Genomic DNA, 17,476 nt, shown 5'->3' with positions numbered 1-17,476 from the left:
CAAAAGTCATTTCAATAAATACAGCTATGTATGAATTCGGTTGCTTTCAGTTATGTATCAATTGAAGACACTATCCAGATCATACCCAGCCAGTCAGCCACTGGTAAGGGCTGTATCCTTTTACTACAGTGTTCAGTGAAAATATTGCAATGCATCGCAATATTTCAAGTATCGTGATGCATCGTGATAGAATCGCATCGTGGCATGTGAATCGTGATTCGAATCGAATCGTGACTTCTTTGCCAATACCCACCCCTAAAGGAGACCAGGTGTTTTTTTTCCACTCATCACCATCGCTGTTAATATGTAACTCCATGCGTGCCCATCTCACAGCTGATGTGAAAAACATGGGGAAACAAATTAACGCTGTGCTCGCTGTTCAACCGCTCGACATCGGTGTGAACCGGACCCAGCAGGTGCAGCAGAAGCAGCGAGTTTACATGCAAAGTCAATGGTTGACGCGCGTATAGGCGCAGCAAAAGGTCCCGCAGCGCGTTTTTGAGCAGCAGGCGCAGCGCATCACGCTGCTGCTGCTCGAGATGGAAAAATTGAAGTTTTGCTGCTGGACGCGCCGCATCAACCAATCAGAGAAGCTGATCTGGGAGCTGACAGCGAGACAGACACAGCGCTCTGATGACATATATTAACGCAAATGAAACGGGCTGGATGGATGAGGAGATGATGAAAGCGTGGCTGAGGCAGGTGTATGTGAGGAGACCAGGTGGTTTTTTCCACGCATCACCATCGCTGCGTGCCCATCTCACAGCCGATGTGAAAAAAAGGTGAATCAAATTAACGCTGTGCTCGCCGTTATCCCGGGGGTCTGACAAAGGAACTTCAACCGCTCGACATCGGTGTGAACCGGCCGTTCAAAGTAAGGCTGCGAGCTGCGAGCGGATAAGTGGAAGGCAGCGCCGGGCAAGTTACGCCACCGTTTGCGGATGGATTGTAGATGCTTGGACTAACGTGTCTGCTGGCTCTGTTGTTCAAGCTTTTGCAAAAGCCGGCATTATTTCTGAGGAGCCGCGCTGCACGGAAAATGACTCTCACAGCGAAGAAGGGGAAATTGGCATGTCTGATTTAGCGCAGCTGTTTAATTCAGAAACAGAGGATGATGACTTTGATGGGTTTGATTAATACTTTGTAATAAATACATGAATAAAGCACAATCATACTCAGTTTTGCTCCCGCTCTATTTTTCTACCTGAAAACTTAATGCAACAGCAGCCTCTGGGCGGGTCTCCTCCTCTTCACCGCGGCGGCTGGCAGGTGTTTTTTCATCTAAATAATCTAAATCTTGCAGCTATATTTGCTGTGATCAGTGGGAATAAAGTAGTTTTAATATGTTTTTAAGTGAGAAAGTCCACCTGAAAACTTAATAATTGCAGTCAGTTCATCCAGATTATTATCGTGCCTATACTATTTCTGTCGGAGGCGCTCAGACCCCCACATACCAGCGGTGCACCGACAGTAAATCCCTTCAACAGCAGCCTCACCGCGGCGGCTGGCAGGTGTTTTTCATCTAAACAATTTAAACTGCAGGCACCAGGATACCGGCAATAAAAGCGAACATATTCAGTCAGCAGGTTTCAGGATTTTAAGTTAATTTAGGAGTGATCACAGCGCTGTGTCATCTGCGATGTTGGTCTGTCTCACGGCCAGCTGCCAGGTTTGATTAATACTTTGTAATAAATACATGAATAAAGCACAGTCATACTCAGTTTTGCCCCCGCTGTATTTTTAAATATGCAGTAGAGCTATTTAAAGGTAGTAGAGGACATGTACCTGTATATAAAAAACGTGCCCTATAGTCCGGTGCGCCTTATGTGTGTGTTAAATACAGAAATGGGACACATAACTGAGAGTGCGCCTTTTAGTACGGTGCGCCTTATGGTCGTGAAAATACGGTATCTTTGGCATTGTTATTGTGTTATAATAGCAGCTCCATCTATCTGAATTTTCCCTCAGCATCTTCTAGCAACGGCTCCGCTCCCACAGAGGCTAGTGAGGGCCATTCGGCCCCTGATACACCAGTGCGGACCTCAGGACCCACATCTGCTCCAGACTACAGTCCATCAACGTCCTCTAACAGGAGCTCCACATCAGGAGCTGCAGCAACCAGGCCGCCGACCAGCAACACCACACCCTCCCTCCCTCCCAGAGTACCCTCCGTCAACCATGGACCATTACCTCCTGGGTTAGCTCTCTTTTTCTAATCTTCACTACAGAGCTGAGAGTTATTAAAACAAACACAGAGGGAACCGAAAGCTTTATCAGCAGAAAATAAAGGAAGAGAGGAATTAATGAGTCACTCATAGAAACAGTGTCAGGAAACGGTGTCGCTGTTTTTCAGCCAAACAAAACCAAGAATGAGGATCTGCTTTGTGCTCATGATTCATTCTTGAAGCCATCTGAATTATTCAGTGTTTCCACCTGGAGGTTGTAGAACAGGAATACCATGTAGTGACATGCTTAGTGTGGGGGATTGTATTTGAGTCAATGAGTCAATGCAATCAACTGGTTTTCCTTAGATAGAAAACTTTGTATCAATTTGACTGTATGATCTGGTTGAACTGTAAAGTGCCTTGAGATGACATGTGTTGTGAATTTGGCGCTATATAAATAAACTGAATTGAATTGAATTCAATTGACATAGAAAAGGGACTGGCTACTTCTTTATTGAAGCAGCAACTTGCATAATGAGTTGATACAGATTAAATGTAAATTACCTGAAAGTCCTGTTTTTGTTTTTAATGCTGTTTTATGTTTTCTTTTTTCCATTTATTTATTCATCTCTGTGTCCTCTAGATGGGAGCAGAGGGTGGACCAGAATGGTCGGGTGTATTATGTGGATCATGTGCTAAAGAGAACATCATGGGAACGTCCGGAACCGCTTCCTCCAGGGTACATCTTTTTTTTTTTACTTGATAATGATTAAGCTTGTATTACAGATTATAATTTAATGGGTAAAAAAAATACAATTTCCAAATCACAGAGGCTTTTTAAACTTTTGGTAACTTTTCATTTAACAAGAGTGAGGCACTGACCTTCTCACTCCAGCCCTTTAGATGATGGTAATGCTAAAAGTGGGATTGTCACCTTACAGAGGTGAGATTGCAAATAGAGGGCAGATCTATCAATACAGGCAGAAGTAAACATTTGTCATGCAACACTTACATCCTGTCACAATAGACTCTAGAATAGAACAGTCCAGATCATGAAAATAATGAAAGCCTGAAGCCAAACAGTTTTAGGCAGGCTACTGCAGATGAAAATCAAAATAAAATGGTATTCACAATTTTAATTATTTTCATTTTTAGGAAATCCCACAGCCTTGATAAGGATGTAGAAATAATAACAGGGGTTCCGTAGGTCATTAAAAGTCATTAAATGATTCTTTTTCAAATACAGGCCTTTATTGGCATTAGAATTAATTAAATGTGATTATTGTGGCTTTTAAAATGCTTTATATAAAAAAAAACGTTTATGAAAACAATTTCTTCATGTCATGTTCGGCTGAACGTATTTAGCCCACATGCAGAACACACACGGCAACAGGGATCAGTTAACTGTTTATTGAGAGAGAGAAAATGGAAGCAACGGAGTCGACGGGGAAGCCACAGCACCGGGACCCGTTCGACTTCTGAAAGGAGAAGTTGGTGATTAGCCGGAAAGGGCGATCAGGCAAAAAATGAACAGAAGAACGTGAGCTTACCACCGGACGCAGCAACCTAACCGGGGGAGGACGGAGCGGACTCAGGCTCTGATCGATGGAGCTGGTGGCGGGTGTCTCAGTGACAGGTGGGGCTCGGGCTTGAGGGTGACAGAGCTGCGCTTACTTAATGATCCGGGGCAGCAGGAGAAACCAGAGTGGCTCGAAGCACCTTGCTTGGAGCCAGGAGAAAGGGAGGACCCTGTGGGAACCTGGAGTCAGCACGAGTGAGACCCTCTGAAAGGCGATCGAGAGGTAACCTGGGGAACACAGAGGTTTGGGTTAACGAGGGAAGTCAGAACTCAGTAGAGAGACTGTGGCCTTAGTCGTACCACTACGGTTAACACTCTGGCGTCCTCCTGCTGTCTGGATGCTGCTCTTATAGTGCGATCAGATAGTGCGTGCGCCCTGCCCACCTGTCACAGCAAACACCTGGGGAGAAAGCAGAAAGAAGAAGAACCGGCAGAAACTGCACGGCCCTGTCGGCTGAGTCCTGAAACCACCCCCCCCTCAATGGTCGCCACCCGGCGACCTCGAGGAAGAGGAGAGGAAAGAGTCCACCAACGACCTGTCAGGGAGGGAGGAACCAGAAATCCAGGAACGTTCCTCCGGACCGCAGCCCACCCAGTCAACGAGGCATTGATACCCTCTACCACGCCGACGGGAGGCCACGACCCTTTGGACCTGACGTCCCAGGTGGTCGAGGGCGGGTGGAGGGGGTTCGGCCGGAGGGCAAAACGGGCTAGAGAGGACGGGCTTGATTTGGGAGACATGGAAGGTAGGGTGGGTCCTGGAATGGGACGGGAGACGGAGGCGGACGGTCGTCGGGCTGAGGACGGAGACAATCTCATAGGGGCCAGTGAAACGTGGTAATAACTTCCGATGGGAAGATCTGGACGGGAGGTTTCGAGTAGATAACCAGACCCGCTGACCGGGGTGATAGGAGGGGGCAGGGACTCGCCTGCGGTCAGCAAACCGGCGGTTCAGCTCAGAGGTCCGGTTCAGGGCTTGGACGGTCTGAATCTAGACCCTTTTGCATCGGTGGATATGGTGGGCAACGGAAGGTACAGCTATTTCCTTATGGTCGTCAGGAAACAGAGGAGGTTGGTAGCCCAGAGAAGCTTCGAAGGGGGAGATGCCAGTAGCAGTGGAGACATGACTGTTATGAGCGTACTCCACCCAGGGAAGGAACTTACACCAGTCGGAGGGATTGGTGGAGGTTAGACAGCGGAGAGCGGTCTCCAGCTCCTGGTTGAGCCGCTCAGTCTGACCGTTGGTCTGTGGATGGTAGCCAGAGGTAAGAGAGTACCGGGCACCAAGGGCCACGGCAAACTCCTTCCACACACGCGAGGTGAACTGTGGACCACGGTCAGACAGAACGTCCAGCGGGATCCCATGCTGGCGGAAAACATGCTTCACCAGGAGCTGGGCCGTCTGAAAAGCAGAGGGGAGTTTTCTGAGGGGAATGAGGTGGCAGGCCTTAGAGAAACGCTCAGTCACAGTGAGAATAGTGGTCATACCTTGGGAGGAGGGTAGGCCGGTGACAAAGTCTAGGGCTATGTGGGACCATGGCCGCTCAGGGACTGGCAGGGGCTGGAGCAAGCCTGCAGGGGGTCTGTTTGATGGCTTGTTCTGAGCACAAACTGGGCAGGCTAGGACAAACTGTTTAACATCCTTGGGTAAGTCGGGCCACCAGAACCGCCGGGAAATGAACTTGATAGTTCGGAGGATTCCAGGATGGGCCGATAACTTTTCAGAGTGGGCCCACTGGATGAGGCGGGGCCGAACGGAGGAGGGGACATAGGTGCGGTTAGGTGGGCCATTACCTGGGTCCGGGTCAGCAGGCAGAGCTTGGGAAATGAGGTCCAGAATCTCCCACTGGAGGGCCCCAAAGGTGCAGGTCGGAGGTAGGATGGGAGAGGGCTCCTTAACTGAGTCGTGGGGGGCGTACAGGCGGGACAGAGCATCGGGTTTTAGATTCTTGGAACCAGGTCAGTAGGAGATACTTAAATTAAAACGGGAAAAGAATAGGGACCAACGGGCTTGCCTGGGATTGAGTCGTTTAGCTGTTTGGAGATAAGCTAGATTCTTATGATCTGTCCATATTTGTACTGGCTGCTCAGACCCCTCCAGCCAGTGGCGCCACTCCTCCAGGGCCAGTTTTATGGCCAGGAGCTCCCTGTCGCCGACGTCGTAGTTGCGTTCAGCGGGGGACAGACGACGGGAGAAGAAGGCGCACGGGTGCATCTTCTGATCCAGGCCCGAGCACTGAGACAACACAGCTCCAACACCAGTGTCGGAAGCATCTATTTCGACAATGAACTGTTTGGAGGGGTCTGGATGAATGAGAATAGGGGCCTTGGAAAACCTGTCCTTAAGGTCACGGAAAACTGAGTCAGCCTCTGTGTTCCACCTGAACGAAGTCTTCTCAGACATGAGGGCATGAAGGGGGGCGGCGATCTGACTGTACCCACGGATAAAGCGGCGATAAAAGTTAGCGAAACCTAAAAACCGCTGCAGCTCTCTTCTATTTTCTGGTTCAGGCAACTCGAGAACAGCCCTGATCTTTTCAGGGTCAGGTTTAGGAAATCACGGAGGACATCGTTCACAAGGGATTGGAAGACCGCTGGAGCATTGCTGAGCCCAAAAGGCATTACCAGGTATTCAAAATGGCCCAAGGGTGTCTTGAAGGCCGTTTTCCACTCGTCCCCCCCGGCGGATCCGGACCAGGTGGTAAGCATTACGCAGATCTAATTTAGAAAAGACCGTAGCGGACTGGACCGGTTCAAGAGCGGAGGAAAGGAGAGGAAGGGGGTACCTGTTCTTTACCGTTATAGCATTTAACCCACGGTAGTCTATGCATGGGCGAAGGGAGCCATCCTTCTTCGCAACAAAAAAGAACCCAGCCCCGAGGGGGGAAGACGAGGGTCTAATCAGCCCGGCAGCTAGCAACTCCTTAATGTATTTCTCCAAAGCCTGTCGCTCGGCCTGAGAAATGTTATACAGGCGACTGGCTGGGAGCTGGGCGCCCGGCAGGAGGTTGATTGCGCAATCGTAGGGTCGATGCGGTGGCAAAGAGCAGGCCTGGGACTTACTAAAAACCAACTTGAGGTCGTGATACGACTCTGGAACGAGTCTTAACATATCCGGATCAACCTCAGCAGAAGGCTGGACAGTGATCGGGCTGGCGGGTTCCGCCGACAGCAGGCAGCTGGAATGGCATTTAATCGACCAGGCTTCGATGCGCCGGTCAGCCCAGTTAATGTTTGGGTTGTGTTGCTGTAACCAAGAATAACCCAACACCAGAGGAGCCTGCTTAACAGGAAAAACCAAGAAGGAGATCTGCTCCCTGTGATTTCCTGAAACCACGAGCTCAAGGGGCTTAGTACGGTGGGTTATCTGAGGGAGAGCCCCTCCATCTAAGGCAGAGACCTGGAGAGGTGTGCACAGGGGCACGGTTTCGAGCTGGGAGCGTTGAACGAAGGAACAGTCTATTAAATTAAAGTCGCACCCTGAATCAACCAGAGCGGAAAACTTAAAGGTTTCACGGGAAGAAATTAAAGCGCCGCGTAAGCACAGATGCGGAGGAGCAGGGGCTGTCAGCTTAACTTGGTCCGACAGTCTCCCTGCTACAGCCGGCGGACCCGGTCTTTTGACCGCTCAGGGCAGTCGCTAATAAAATGATTCGGGGAAGCATAATAAATACATAATTTGGCAGCTATACGCTGCTGCCTCTCCTCGGGGGTGAGCCGTAACCGGCCCAACTGCATGGGCTCAGGAGGAGAAGGAGGACGCGCTGCGGGCCGACCGGGAATAGGATCAGGTGGAGAAGACGGGAGGGATCTCTCAGCTCGTCCTCTAAACCTTCCCCTTAGACGGTTATCTAATCTAACCGCAAGGGAGATGAACTCATTTAAAGAGGCGGGCACCTCTAGACGGGCTAATTCATCCTTTAGTGGCTCGTCTAGAGCCTGAAAAAACACAGTCTTAAGCGCGCGCTCTTCCCAGCCAGCTGCAGCCGCAAGAGTTCTAAACTCAATTGCGAAGTCTGCAACGCGCCTTCCCCGCTGCCTGAGGGCGAGGAGGCGTCGGGAATCAGTCGTTTCATCCGACTCGGCAGCGAAAACCATCTTGAATTCTGTTATGAATTCACTAAATGAGCAGCAGAATCTTCTGCAGTCTGGAAAACGGGATTCCGCCCATCTGAGGGCTCTCCCGGTGAGAAGGCGCAAAATAAAGGCTATTTTGGAGTCGTCATGGGGAAAAGAGCGTGGACTACGATTTAAAGCCAGGGAGCATTGGAAGAGAAAACCAGAACAATCTACAGGTGCTGGTCATAAAATTAGAATATCATGAAAAAGTAGATTGATTTCAGTAATTCCATTTAAAAAGTGAAACTTGTATATTATATTCATACATTACATACAAACTCATATATTTCAGATGTTTATTTTGTTTAATTTTGATGATTACAAATGACAACAAATGAAAATCTCAAATTCATCATATCAGAAAATTAGAATATTACTGAAGACCAATAAAAACAAAGGATTTATAGAAATGTTGGCCAACTGAAAAGTATGAACATGAAAAGTATGAGCATGTACAGCACTCAGTATTTAGTTGGGCCTCCTTTGGCCTGTATTACTGCAGCAATGCGGCGTGGCATGGAGTCGATCAGTCTGTGGCACTGCTCAGGTGTTATGATAGCCCAGGTTGCTCTAATAGTGGCTTTTAGCTCTTCTGAATTGTTGGGTCTGGTGTATTGCATCTTCTTCTTCACAATACCCCATAGATTTTCTATGGGGTTAAGGTCAGGAGAGTTTGCTGGCCAATTAAGAACAGGGATACCATGGTCCTTCAACCAGGTACTGGTAGCTTTGGCACTGTGTGCAGGTGCCAAGTCCTGTTGGAAAATGAAATCTGCATCTCCAAAAAGTTGGTCAGCTGCAGGAAGCATGAAGTGCTCTAAAACTTCCTGGTATGTGGCTGCGTTGACCCTGGACCTCAGAAAACACAATGGACCAACACCAGCAGATGACATGGCACCCCAAACCATCACTGACTGTGGAAACTTTACACTGGACTTCAAGCAACGTGGATGAAGTGCCTCTCTTCTTTTCCTCCAGACTCTGGGACCTTGATTTCCAAAGGAAATGCAAAATTTACTTTCATCAGAGAACATGACTTTGGACCACTCACCAGCAGTCCAGTCCTGTTTCTCTTTAGACGCTTCTGACGCTGTCTGTGGTTCAAGAGTGGCTTGACACAAGGAATGCGACAGCAGAAACCCATGTCTTTCATACGTCTGTGTGTGGTGGTTCTTGAAGCACTCACTCCAGCTGCAGTCCACTCTTTGTGAATCTCCCCCACATTTTTGAAGGGGTTTTGTTTCACAATCCTCTCCAGGGTGCGGTTATCTCTCTTGCTTGTACACTTTTTTCGACCACATCTTTTCCTTCCCTTCGCCTCTCTATTAATGTGCTTGGACACTGAGCTCTGTGAACAGCCAGCCTCTTTAGCGATGACCTTTTGTGTCTTGCCCTCCTTGTGCAAGGTGTCGATGGTCGTCTTTTGGACAACTGTCAAGTCAGCAGTCTTCCCCATGATTGTGTAGCCTATAGAACTAGACTGAAAGACCATTTAAAGGCTTTTGCAGGTGGTTTGAGTTAATTAGCTGATTAGAGTGTGGCACCAGGGGCCATCAATTTTGAACCTTTTCACAATATTCTAATTTTCTGATATGATGAATTTGAGATTTTCATTTGTTGTCATTTGTAATCATCAAAATTAAACAAAATAAACATCTGAAATATATGAGTTTGTATGTAATGTATGAATATAATATACAAGTTTCACTTTTTAAATGGAATTACTGAAATCAATCTACTTTTTCATGATATTCTAATTTTATGACCAGCACCTGTACACTGTCTCCGGAGAATTTCTCCGGACTGGGAGAAAAAGTCTCAGGGACAGGTGAAAACGAATCAGCTGGCGCTGGACCGGGGGCGGGGTCGGGCTGTGCAGAGGCTGTAGGCTGAGCGCTTGCATTCAGTAAACCTGTCAGCTGATTGAGCTGGGCGGCTACGCCCTGCAGCTGATTCTGAACGGCTAGAACAGTGGACTCTAATCCCCGAATCTGATCCTGCTGGGCATTTAACGCCCTGCCGAATGTGTCCGCTGGGCCTGTCTGTCCAGAGTGTTCTTCTGTCATGTTCGGCTGAACGTATTTAGCCCACATGCAGAACACACACGGCAACAGGGATCAGTTAACTGTTTATTGAGAGAGAGAAAATGGAAGCAACGGAGTCGACGGGGAAGCCACAGCACCGGGACCCGTTCGACTTCTGAAAGGAGAAGTTGGTGATTAGCCGGAAAGGGCGATCAGGCAAAAAATGAACAGAAGAACGTGAGCTTACCACCGGACGCAGCAACCTAACCGGGGGAGGACGGAGCGGACTCAGGCTCTGATCGATGGAGCTGGTGGCGGGTGTCTCAGTGACAGGTGGGGTGACAGAGCTGCGCTTACTTAATGATCCGGGGCAGCAGGAGAAACCAGAGTGGCTCGAAGCACCTTGCTTGGAGCCAGGAGAAAGGAGGACCCTGTGGGAACCTGGAGTCAGCACGAGTGAGACCCTCTGAAAGGCGATCGAGAGGTAGCCTGGGGAACACAGAGGTTTGGGTTAACGAGGGAAGTCAGAACTCAGTAGAGAGACTGTGGCCTTAGTCGTACCACTACGGTTAACACTCTGGCGTCCTTCTGCTGTCTGGATGCTGCTCTTATAGTGCGATCAGACGCAGCTCAACCAGCCACAGGTGCGTGCGCCCTGCCCACCTGTCACAGCAAACACCTGGGGAGAAAGCAGAAACAAGCAGAACCGGCAGAAACTGCACGGCCCTGTCGGCTGAGTCCTGACACTTCAGATATATTCTATCAGATATAACTGGTTCCGTGTTTGCACCGAACTGCTTACAGTTGATCGTAAAGCCCTATGTTTGCAAAACAAGCTTGAGTCGGAGAAAAAGTAGAGTATGGCAGACATTCCAGGTCTGCCGGAAGTTCTGGGAGTCTCCCTGATATTGATAGTTGTTCACAGATGCCCACGAGTCAGATGCGTTCCCGGATTTTAGACTATGCGTTGCAGTGTTTTTTTAATGCGAGTGAGAGCGTGCAGGCAGTACAATAATTTGTGCATCAGATGCAGATTAGAACTATCTCGCTGGCACAGGCACAACAAGAGAGAGCGGGGTGTGGGGAGGAGGTTGCTTGTGATTTAATAAAATCGTAAACTTTTAATCAGGGGTGGAATCTAATATCTGAAAGCACAGCTTCAGAACTCCAAAGGTAAAATTAGCCATAATGAAATAGATCAATTTTCATCTTTTTTCAGTTCAAAGGGAAATGAAATGTTCTTCTGACTTATAGTAAAGGAGTTTATTTAATAACTTGTAGATGTTGATGACTGTTGGTGAGAAGGATCTTCTGTAGTTGTCTGTCTGGTGTGAAGAAACTTATGATTATGACTGGGCAATTAATTGCATTTTCAATATAATCGCAGCTTAACAAAACTCAATTATCAAATTGCAGAGGCACTGAAATTTAATCGCGCTATATTTAACAAGAGTAAACTAAATTTCTCACTCCAGCCCTTAAGGTGGCGGTAAAAAAAACTAAGTGTGTTTGTCCCCACAAAGAAGGGTTCAGTAGCAGCCATTTAAAATGGCCCTTTCCAGTCAAACACCAGCCGAATGGCAGCCCACTTCCCTCCAACTCCCAGCAAAATCCCCTCCAACTTCCAGCCCTCTTGCATATATTGTACTCTGACTCCACCCTTTCACTGAATTACAGGGTCTGACCAGGAGATAACACTTCTCTTTAGATCTTAATGTCCACAAATCATGACAGAAAGAATATTTTAGTACAAAAATTAATGTTTAAAAAGGAATTAAAGAGGGACCAGCAAAGGACCAGCCAAGAAAAAGGAGTAGGAGTAAACTCTTCTTCACACAAAATTTTGATTTTTGGCAACATTGTTTAGCTACTTTTGATTGGGGAGACTATTCTAGTACAACAGTCTAATGGAGATGATGCTCATGGTCATCTGTATTGTTCATTTTATAAAGAATTATTATTTTTAAAATCACCCACAGAGGTTCTAGATTTCCCAGGACAGAGCAGGTCTTCATTTTTTAGCTTGGTGAACTTCTTTAAGTCAATTGTTCTGAAGCTGCACGCAAAAAGATGTTGGCAGAAGAGATCACACGGTTTAAGTCATGAATTTAACATAATGCATCTGGATATAGAAAGGTGTACTAAAGGTTGACATAGAGACTGAAGGTTTCTGAGTCTGTCTCTGGGTTTGATTTTTGGTCTGAATTTTTCTAAATACAACAGCTTCATTATTTTCCTCTACATTTGTTCTCATTGCTTAGATATTTTTCCTGACTAGGTGCTCCTCTGATGAATGTCTTCCTTGTTTGTGTGTTCAAAGATGGGAGCGTCGTTTGGACCAGATGGGCCGTCCCTACTATGTTGATCACATGACACGAACCACCACATGGCAGCGCCCCACAATGGAGACTGTCCGTAACTATGAACAGTGGCAGCACCAGCAAAACCATCTGCAGGGCGCCATGCAGCAGTTCAACCAGAGGTTTATATACGGGGTAAGACTTCCTCAGCAGCATTATGCTGAGGGGGACGTGTGTGTGAAGGTGTGTGAGAGATATTTGATGCAGCTGCTCGGTCAGGTTGAGTTTGCTGCAGCCAGGAATGGCTAGATCCCCTCGTACGTATGCCAAAAATAAAAAAAGTCACTATAATAATGTTTTATTTCTTGATCAAACAGTTGTGGGTGTTTTACGTTGTTCTTTGTGCAGCTATAAAGACATACAGAGAACTTCTGGAGTTTTTTTTGTTGTTTGTTTTGATGCCAGCTGCCTTATCTTGTAGTTAAGAAGAGTATTTTAAGTAGTTTAATATCACTTTTTGTCTAAATCCAACATCCTGTGAGGTAGGATTTGGCAGCAAAAATCAACTGGAACTGGAGTTTACATTCTGATTCTGCTAGAATCTCAGCATTTTTTCATTTTCTAGTTTAATGCCTAGTCCACAGGAAGTTTGTGTACAACCATGTTTGTCAGCAGTGTTGAACAGTTTGGCATAACTTTAATGAAATGACCCATCGGCTCAGTGCAGCACAGGCAACAGGATTATGTTATGTAAAAGATGACGCACAACCAAAACTATTTAACACCTTGGGTCTAGAGGTGGGAGTGCCCTGCCTTTGATGAGCTGCACCAGTGTGCTGCTGAAGTTGGTATCTCCAGGAGAATTAGTTTTCCCTTGCATTGGGAGCAAATCTCCTGCAGGAAGAACAGATCATGTTTAAAAATCTTTATTCCTTTTATATTATGTTCTGATACTTGCATCGTTTCCTTCCTTCTTCCTGATTGAAAGGAATTCACTTTGACCTACTCTGATCTGCCAGCATAATGTAGGATTTGAGGCATAATTTTATCCATTTTTTATTCTGTAACATGTTGCATCTGTTTCATATGATGAATCCCACTAACTGAACATTTTATAGTTGTCCCGTAAACAAAAGTAAAATTTCATTACTTTCACATCCTGTTCATTGGAATTTAGGCACTTTGATCAATGCAGAAAAAGTATTTTTGTCTCTGCAGCATCAGACAATGGATATGTATGAATGTGTTTCAATAAGGTTCATTAATGCAGCTCCATAAGCACAATTCTGTGAAAAATAAATTTCTAATATTCATATCAGATATCATAGTTAATGTAATATCTATAGAGTATCTATATCTAAAGAGTCTGAATTAAGGATAATAGCAACAGAAATTGAAATGAGGAATTGGAATCAGAAAACGTCCTTCCTATTCAAACAGTATTAACCCTTCTAGGAGGTCATAGAGTCTGTGGTACTTAAAGATATGAATCTGGAGAGATTTTGATAGAAAAATGCTTTGTAAAAATAGTGAGCATCTGTCGGCCGGCAGTTTTAAGGCAGCTTTTTGTTAAATTAAGATTCAATCAAAAAATTCCTGGAAAACCTCAATATCCCTTCCTCAAACTGCTTCCATTTCTTAATTTAAAGGAATAGTACACCCAAAACATGATTAGCCTGAACAACACCCTGGAGTACTTTTTTGATATCTCAAATGCATCTGGAGATCTGGGAGGCTTCTTGCTGTCTGCTGACATTCAAATAATGGAGGTCTATGGTGCCCGAGGCAGAAAGGTCCATAAAAGTCCACAAAAACGTGTCAATATTCCTCCATACTGCTCGTCCAATGTATTCCAAGTGTCCTGAGTGGGTAGCATCCAGAATTTACTCGAAACGAAGTCATTTAGAATGTTTTTAGAGCATAAACAGTAGTGTATAGGATTTCCTGAAAGCGCGAGCCTGCGCGCTCACGACGCTACGGAAGCCGGCAGACCAAACCAGATGAAAGTGCGCATTCAGCGTCTGCTCTGCCGATAATGCAAGCGTAGAAGAAGAAATGTGCTGTTTACCTGTGCAAAGAAAGAAACAACGAAAGAAAAATGTCTGAGGACTTCAATGTTGAGGAAGAGCATGAGTTCTTTGCCGAGCTGAATGCGCTGGTTTGGTCTGCCGGCTTCCGTAGCGTCGTGAACGCGCTTTTAGGAAATCCTATACACTACTGTTTATGCTCTAAAAACATTCTAAATGACTCTGTTTCGAGTAAATTATGGACGCTACCCACTCAGGACACTTGGAATACATTGGACGAGCAGTATGGAGGAATATTGACACGTTTTTTGTGGACTTTTATGGACCTTTCTGTCTCGGGCACAATAGACCTCCATTATTTGAATGTCAGCAGACAGCAAGAAGCCTCCCAGATCTCCAGATGCATTTGAGATATCAAAAAAGTACTCCAGAGTGTTGTTCAGCATGGGGGTGAGTAGAAAATGAAGGCTAATCATGTTTTGGGTGTACTCTTCCTTTAAATAAACAAATACATCAATAAGACAATTGCAGGTCTTTTATGTTGTTTCGTGTTTTTATAAGTTGAATTTTGGGGAAGTTCTTAACCAGTTCCTAACATTGCCGACTCAAACTAAAGCCTAAAACAGTTGCATTTTCTTACAAATAAAAATTAAGGTTTTGTTTTCTTTATAGGCCCAAGATCAGGCATCAGCTCCTCAGAATAAGGAGTTCGATCCTCTTGGCCCGCTGCCTCATGGATGGGGTAAGATCATTCATTTTTCTTTCTGTACACAGGCCTCCTGTGTGTTAACCATATGAACAACAGTTGTGTTTATAAATAAATTAATAGTTGGAACGATGGGCACATTAGAATAAAAATGTCATGTGAACATGCCAATTAGATGATATTATCCCGAGCCATAATCCAGTGACCTTGCATCCAAACACTTTCAAACTGGTCTGACTGAGGGTGTCTGTGCAGGACGGATCAGCACGGCTGGGCAGCAAAAGCAAAAGCTCATTTTGTAACCCAGGAACAGCAGGAGATCTGGACCCAACCTGATTTAAAACATTTATAAATGATCACATGTTGTCCGACGACTGTGTCTAACTTCACTTGCGCTGCTTCTCCTGTCAATATGTTAAAGCCGTCCGGCACCAGGCTACACGTGATCCAAATGATCCAATGAGCTTCTGTCAGTCTGGGTTTCTGCTGCTGCTACTTTTAGACACAGCAGCCAAACCTGTGGCAAGCCAGGCGATGGGAAAGAAGGAGAAGAGGATGAGAAAAAGAGAGCAGAGAAAGTGTGGACTGCTGGAAGAACTGCAGTGAACTGGTGAAAGAAAAGTGAAATGGTGTGCTCAAAGTTGACCCTGCACATTTAGAGGATGTTTGGCTCAACCTGCTGCTGTGAAGCAGGATTCTCCACCACAAACAGAATAAAAAATAAATATCCATCCAGGCTTAAAATGAGCCTTGATATGTGCTTTAGAATGGCTTTGTCTCCATTCAAACCCAGGTTTAAGCCTTGCAGGGCAGCCTAAAGCCCACTGCTCTCATTAAGCCATAGAAAAGAAAGAAAAAACAAACAAACGGTCAGTTCAGGTATTTTATAAAATATGTGAATGAGGAAATTGTCTATATACAAAACTAAACGATTGTTTGGTATATATATTTTAAAATGGAAAAATTTTCTATTTTTTTTTGTATTTAAAAAGTTAATGTATATCATGTTTGCATAATCACCTCATTTTATTGCAGTTTTAAATTTTGTTTAAAGTAACAGATTATAATTATAAATGTCTCCGGACTAGGGCTGCAACTAACGATTATTTTAAAAATCGATGAATCGGACGATTATTTTTTCGATTAATCGATGAATCAGACAAAAAATCTTTTTTATATTAACCTCTTTATTCCAAAATAAACATTTTAGACAGAACAAACAAGCACACAAGTACAGGTTGCTCATTAACTGTGCTGGTGCAATATGAAAAATAAATGTTTGTGTTAAAACTACGCAAACTTACATGAGAAATGTAGCTGTACATCCACAAAATATAGGGTACTTTGTTTCATAAAGCGCAAAAAAAGACATTTTTGATTTTAAAAGCCCCTAAGGGGTTCAAACAATAGAACAATATACAACAATCACGTTAGAGTCTCCAAAAGCCGCCAGTGACACCGAAAAAAAGTCGCCAGATTTGTCGCTAGTCGCTTTTTTGAAAAATAGTCGCTGGAGGGGTCTGAAAAGTCGCTGAGTTGGCAACACTGCACCTGCGGCGCTGACTCGCTCTGCCGTATTTTTTTTTCTTCCTCTTTCAGTCAAGAGGCAGTGATGACGGCGCGGCGGATGACGCAATAATCGCGCGACACAACTAATCGATGATCAAATTCGTTGCCAACGCTTTTAAAAGTCGATTTTTATCGATTTTATCGATTCGTTTTTTGCAGCCCTACTCCGGACCTTCACCCGTTGATGATTTTCTTTATTCGAACCCCGCTGATTTTTTTGGTTACCCCTGCTTACGATCCTTTTAGAACCAGATCCAATCAATGTGCTCAGTCAGAACATTCAGAACCTCTGGACTTTTTTTTTTTAAATGATCACATTTTAATTCGATAAAATGTGATCAATGTGTTAACCTTTCATAACAGGCTGTAACGTGTGATTCAGTATTCAGCCCAGGAGTCTCATTTATAAAACACAGGGTTAAAAATTATAGAGTATGCATCCCCCAAAAAAAAACATATGGTTAGAATAAAGTCCTGTAACATTGTACTCTAAACCAGAAAGCTTAAGAGGGAATGCAGAACTAAAACCCTGGAATGAACCAGGAAATTAAGAGTTTGTTTTTTTATCATCATTTATGCCAAAGGTAATTCTCTGTGCTTCAGGGAAGTGAATTTTCAGAGCTTAGAGAGACTCAGCCGTACTGCAAGAAAGAGGTATAAATGTTTAGCTTTTAACAATCCTAAACAGTTCCTCAGACAGTGTTGGATGTTTTCATTATGCTGTAGCAGATAGTGGACACATCTGTCTGAACTTTATTGATTTATATTTTATTAGTTAAATGTTTTTTTAATTCATACAAATGAAAGAAATCTGTGTTTGAATTGAGTTTAGATCATTACAGTTTTAGTTGGCTCCTTCTGAACAACCTAGATAACCAGCTGGTCTGCTTCTCTCTTCAGAAAAGAGGACGGACTCAAACAATAGAGTTTACTTTGTACATCACCCAACACGCTCAACACAGTGGGAGGACCCACGGACACAGGGGT

General features: G+C 45.0%; 1 protein-coding gene and 1 long non-coding RNA gene across 2 annotated transcripts in view; one reads left to right on the top strand and one right to left on the bottom strand.

Annotated features, from left to right (window-relative positions):
- The window catches only part of LOC119796398 (E3 ubiquitin-protein ligase Itchy-like), a 62,801-nt gene that overhangs the window by 34,424 nt on the left and 10,901 nt on the right, over positions 1 to 17,476 (top strand). Inside the window, exons 8-12 of the mRNA XM_038304909.1 lie at positions 1,969 to 2,197; positions 2,809 to 2,904; positions 12,208 to 12,382; positions 14,887 to 14,956; positions 17,390 to 17,474. Of these exons, the coding sequence (XP_038160837.1) occupies positions 1,969 to 2,197; positions 2,809 to 2,904; positions 12,208 to 12,382; positions 14,887 to 14,956; positions 17,390 to 17,474 (655 nt within the window). The remainder of the gene's footprint in view (positions 1 to 1,968; positions 2,198 to 2,808; positions 2,905 to 12,207; positions 12,383 to 14,886; positions 14,957 to 17,389; positions 17,475 to 17,476) is intronic.
- LOC119796399 lies at positions 3,515 to 4,106 on the bottom strand. Its single transcript, XR_005282459.1, has 3 exons — positions 4,045 to 4,106; positions 3,716 to 3,972; positions 3,515 to 3,643 (listed from the first exon to the last, which is right to left on the bottom strand). It is a non-coding gene; the product is annotated as an uncharacterized LOC119796399 (long non-coding RNA).

The sequence above is a fragment of the Cyprinodon tularosa genome, unplaced genomic scaffold (genome assembly GCF_016077235.1).
Source record: "Cyprinodon tularosa strain WSP-4 unplaced genomic scaffold, ASM1607723v1 ctg547, whole genome shotgun sequence".
NCBI lineage: Eukaryota > Metazoa > Chordata > Actinopteri > Cyprinodontiformes > Cyprinodontidae > Cyprinodon > Cyprinodon tularosa.
Note: the sequence above shows the minus strand (reverse complement) of the source record. Positions and strands in the feature narration are given on the sequence as shown.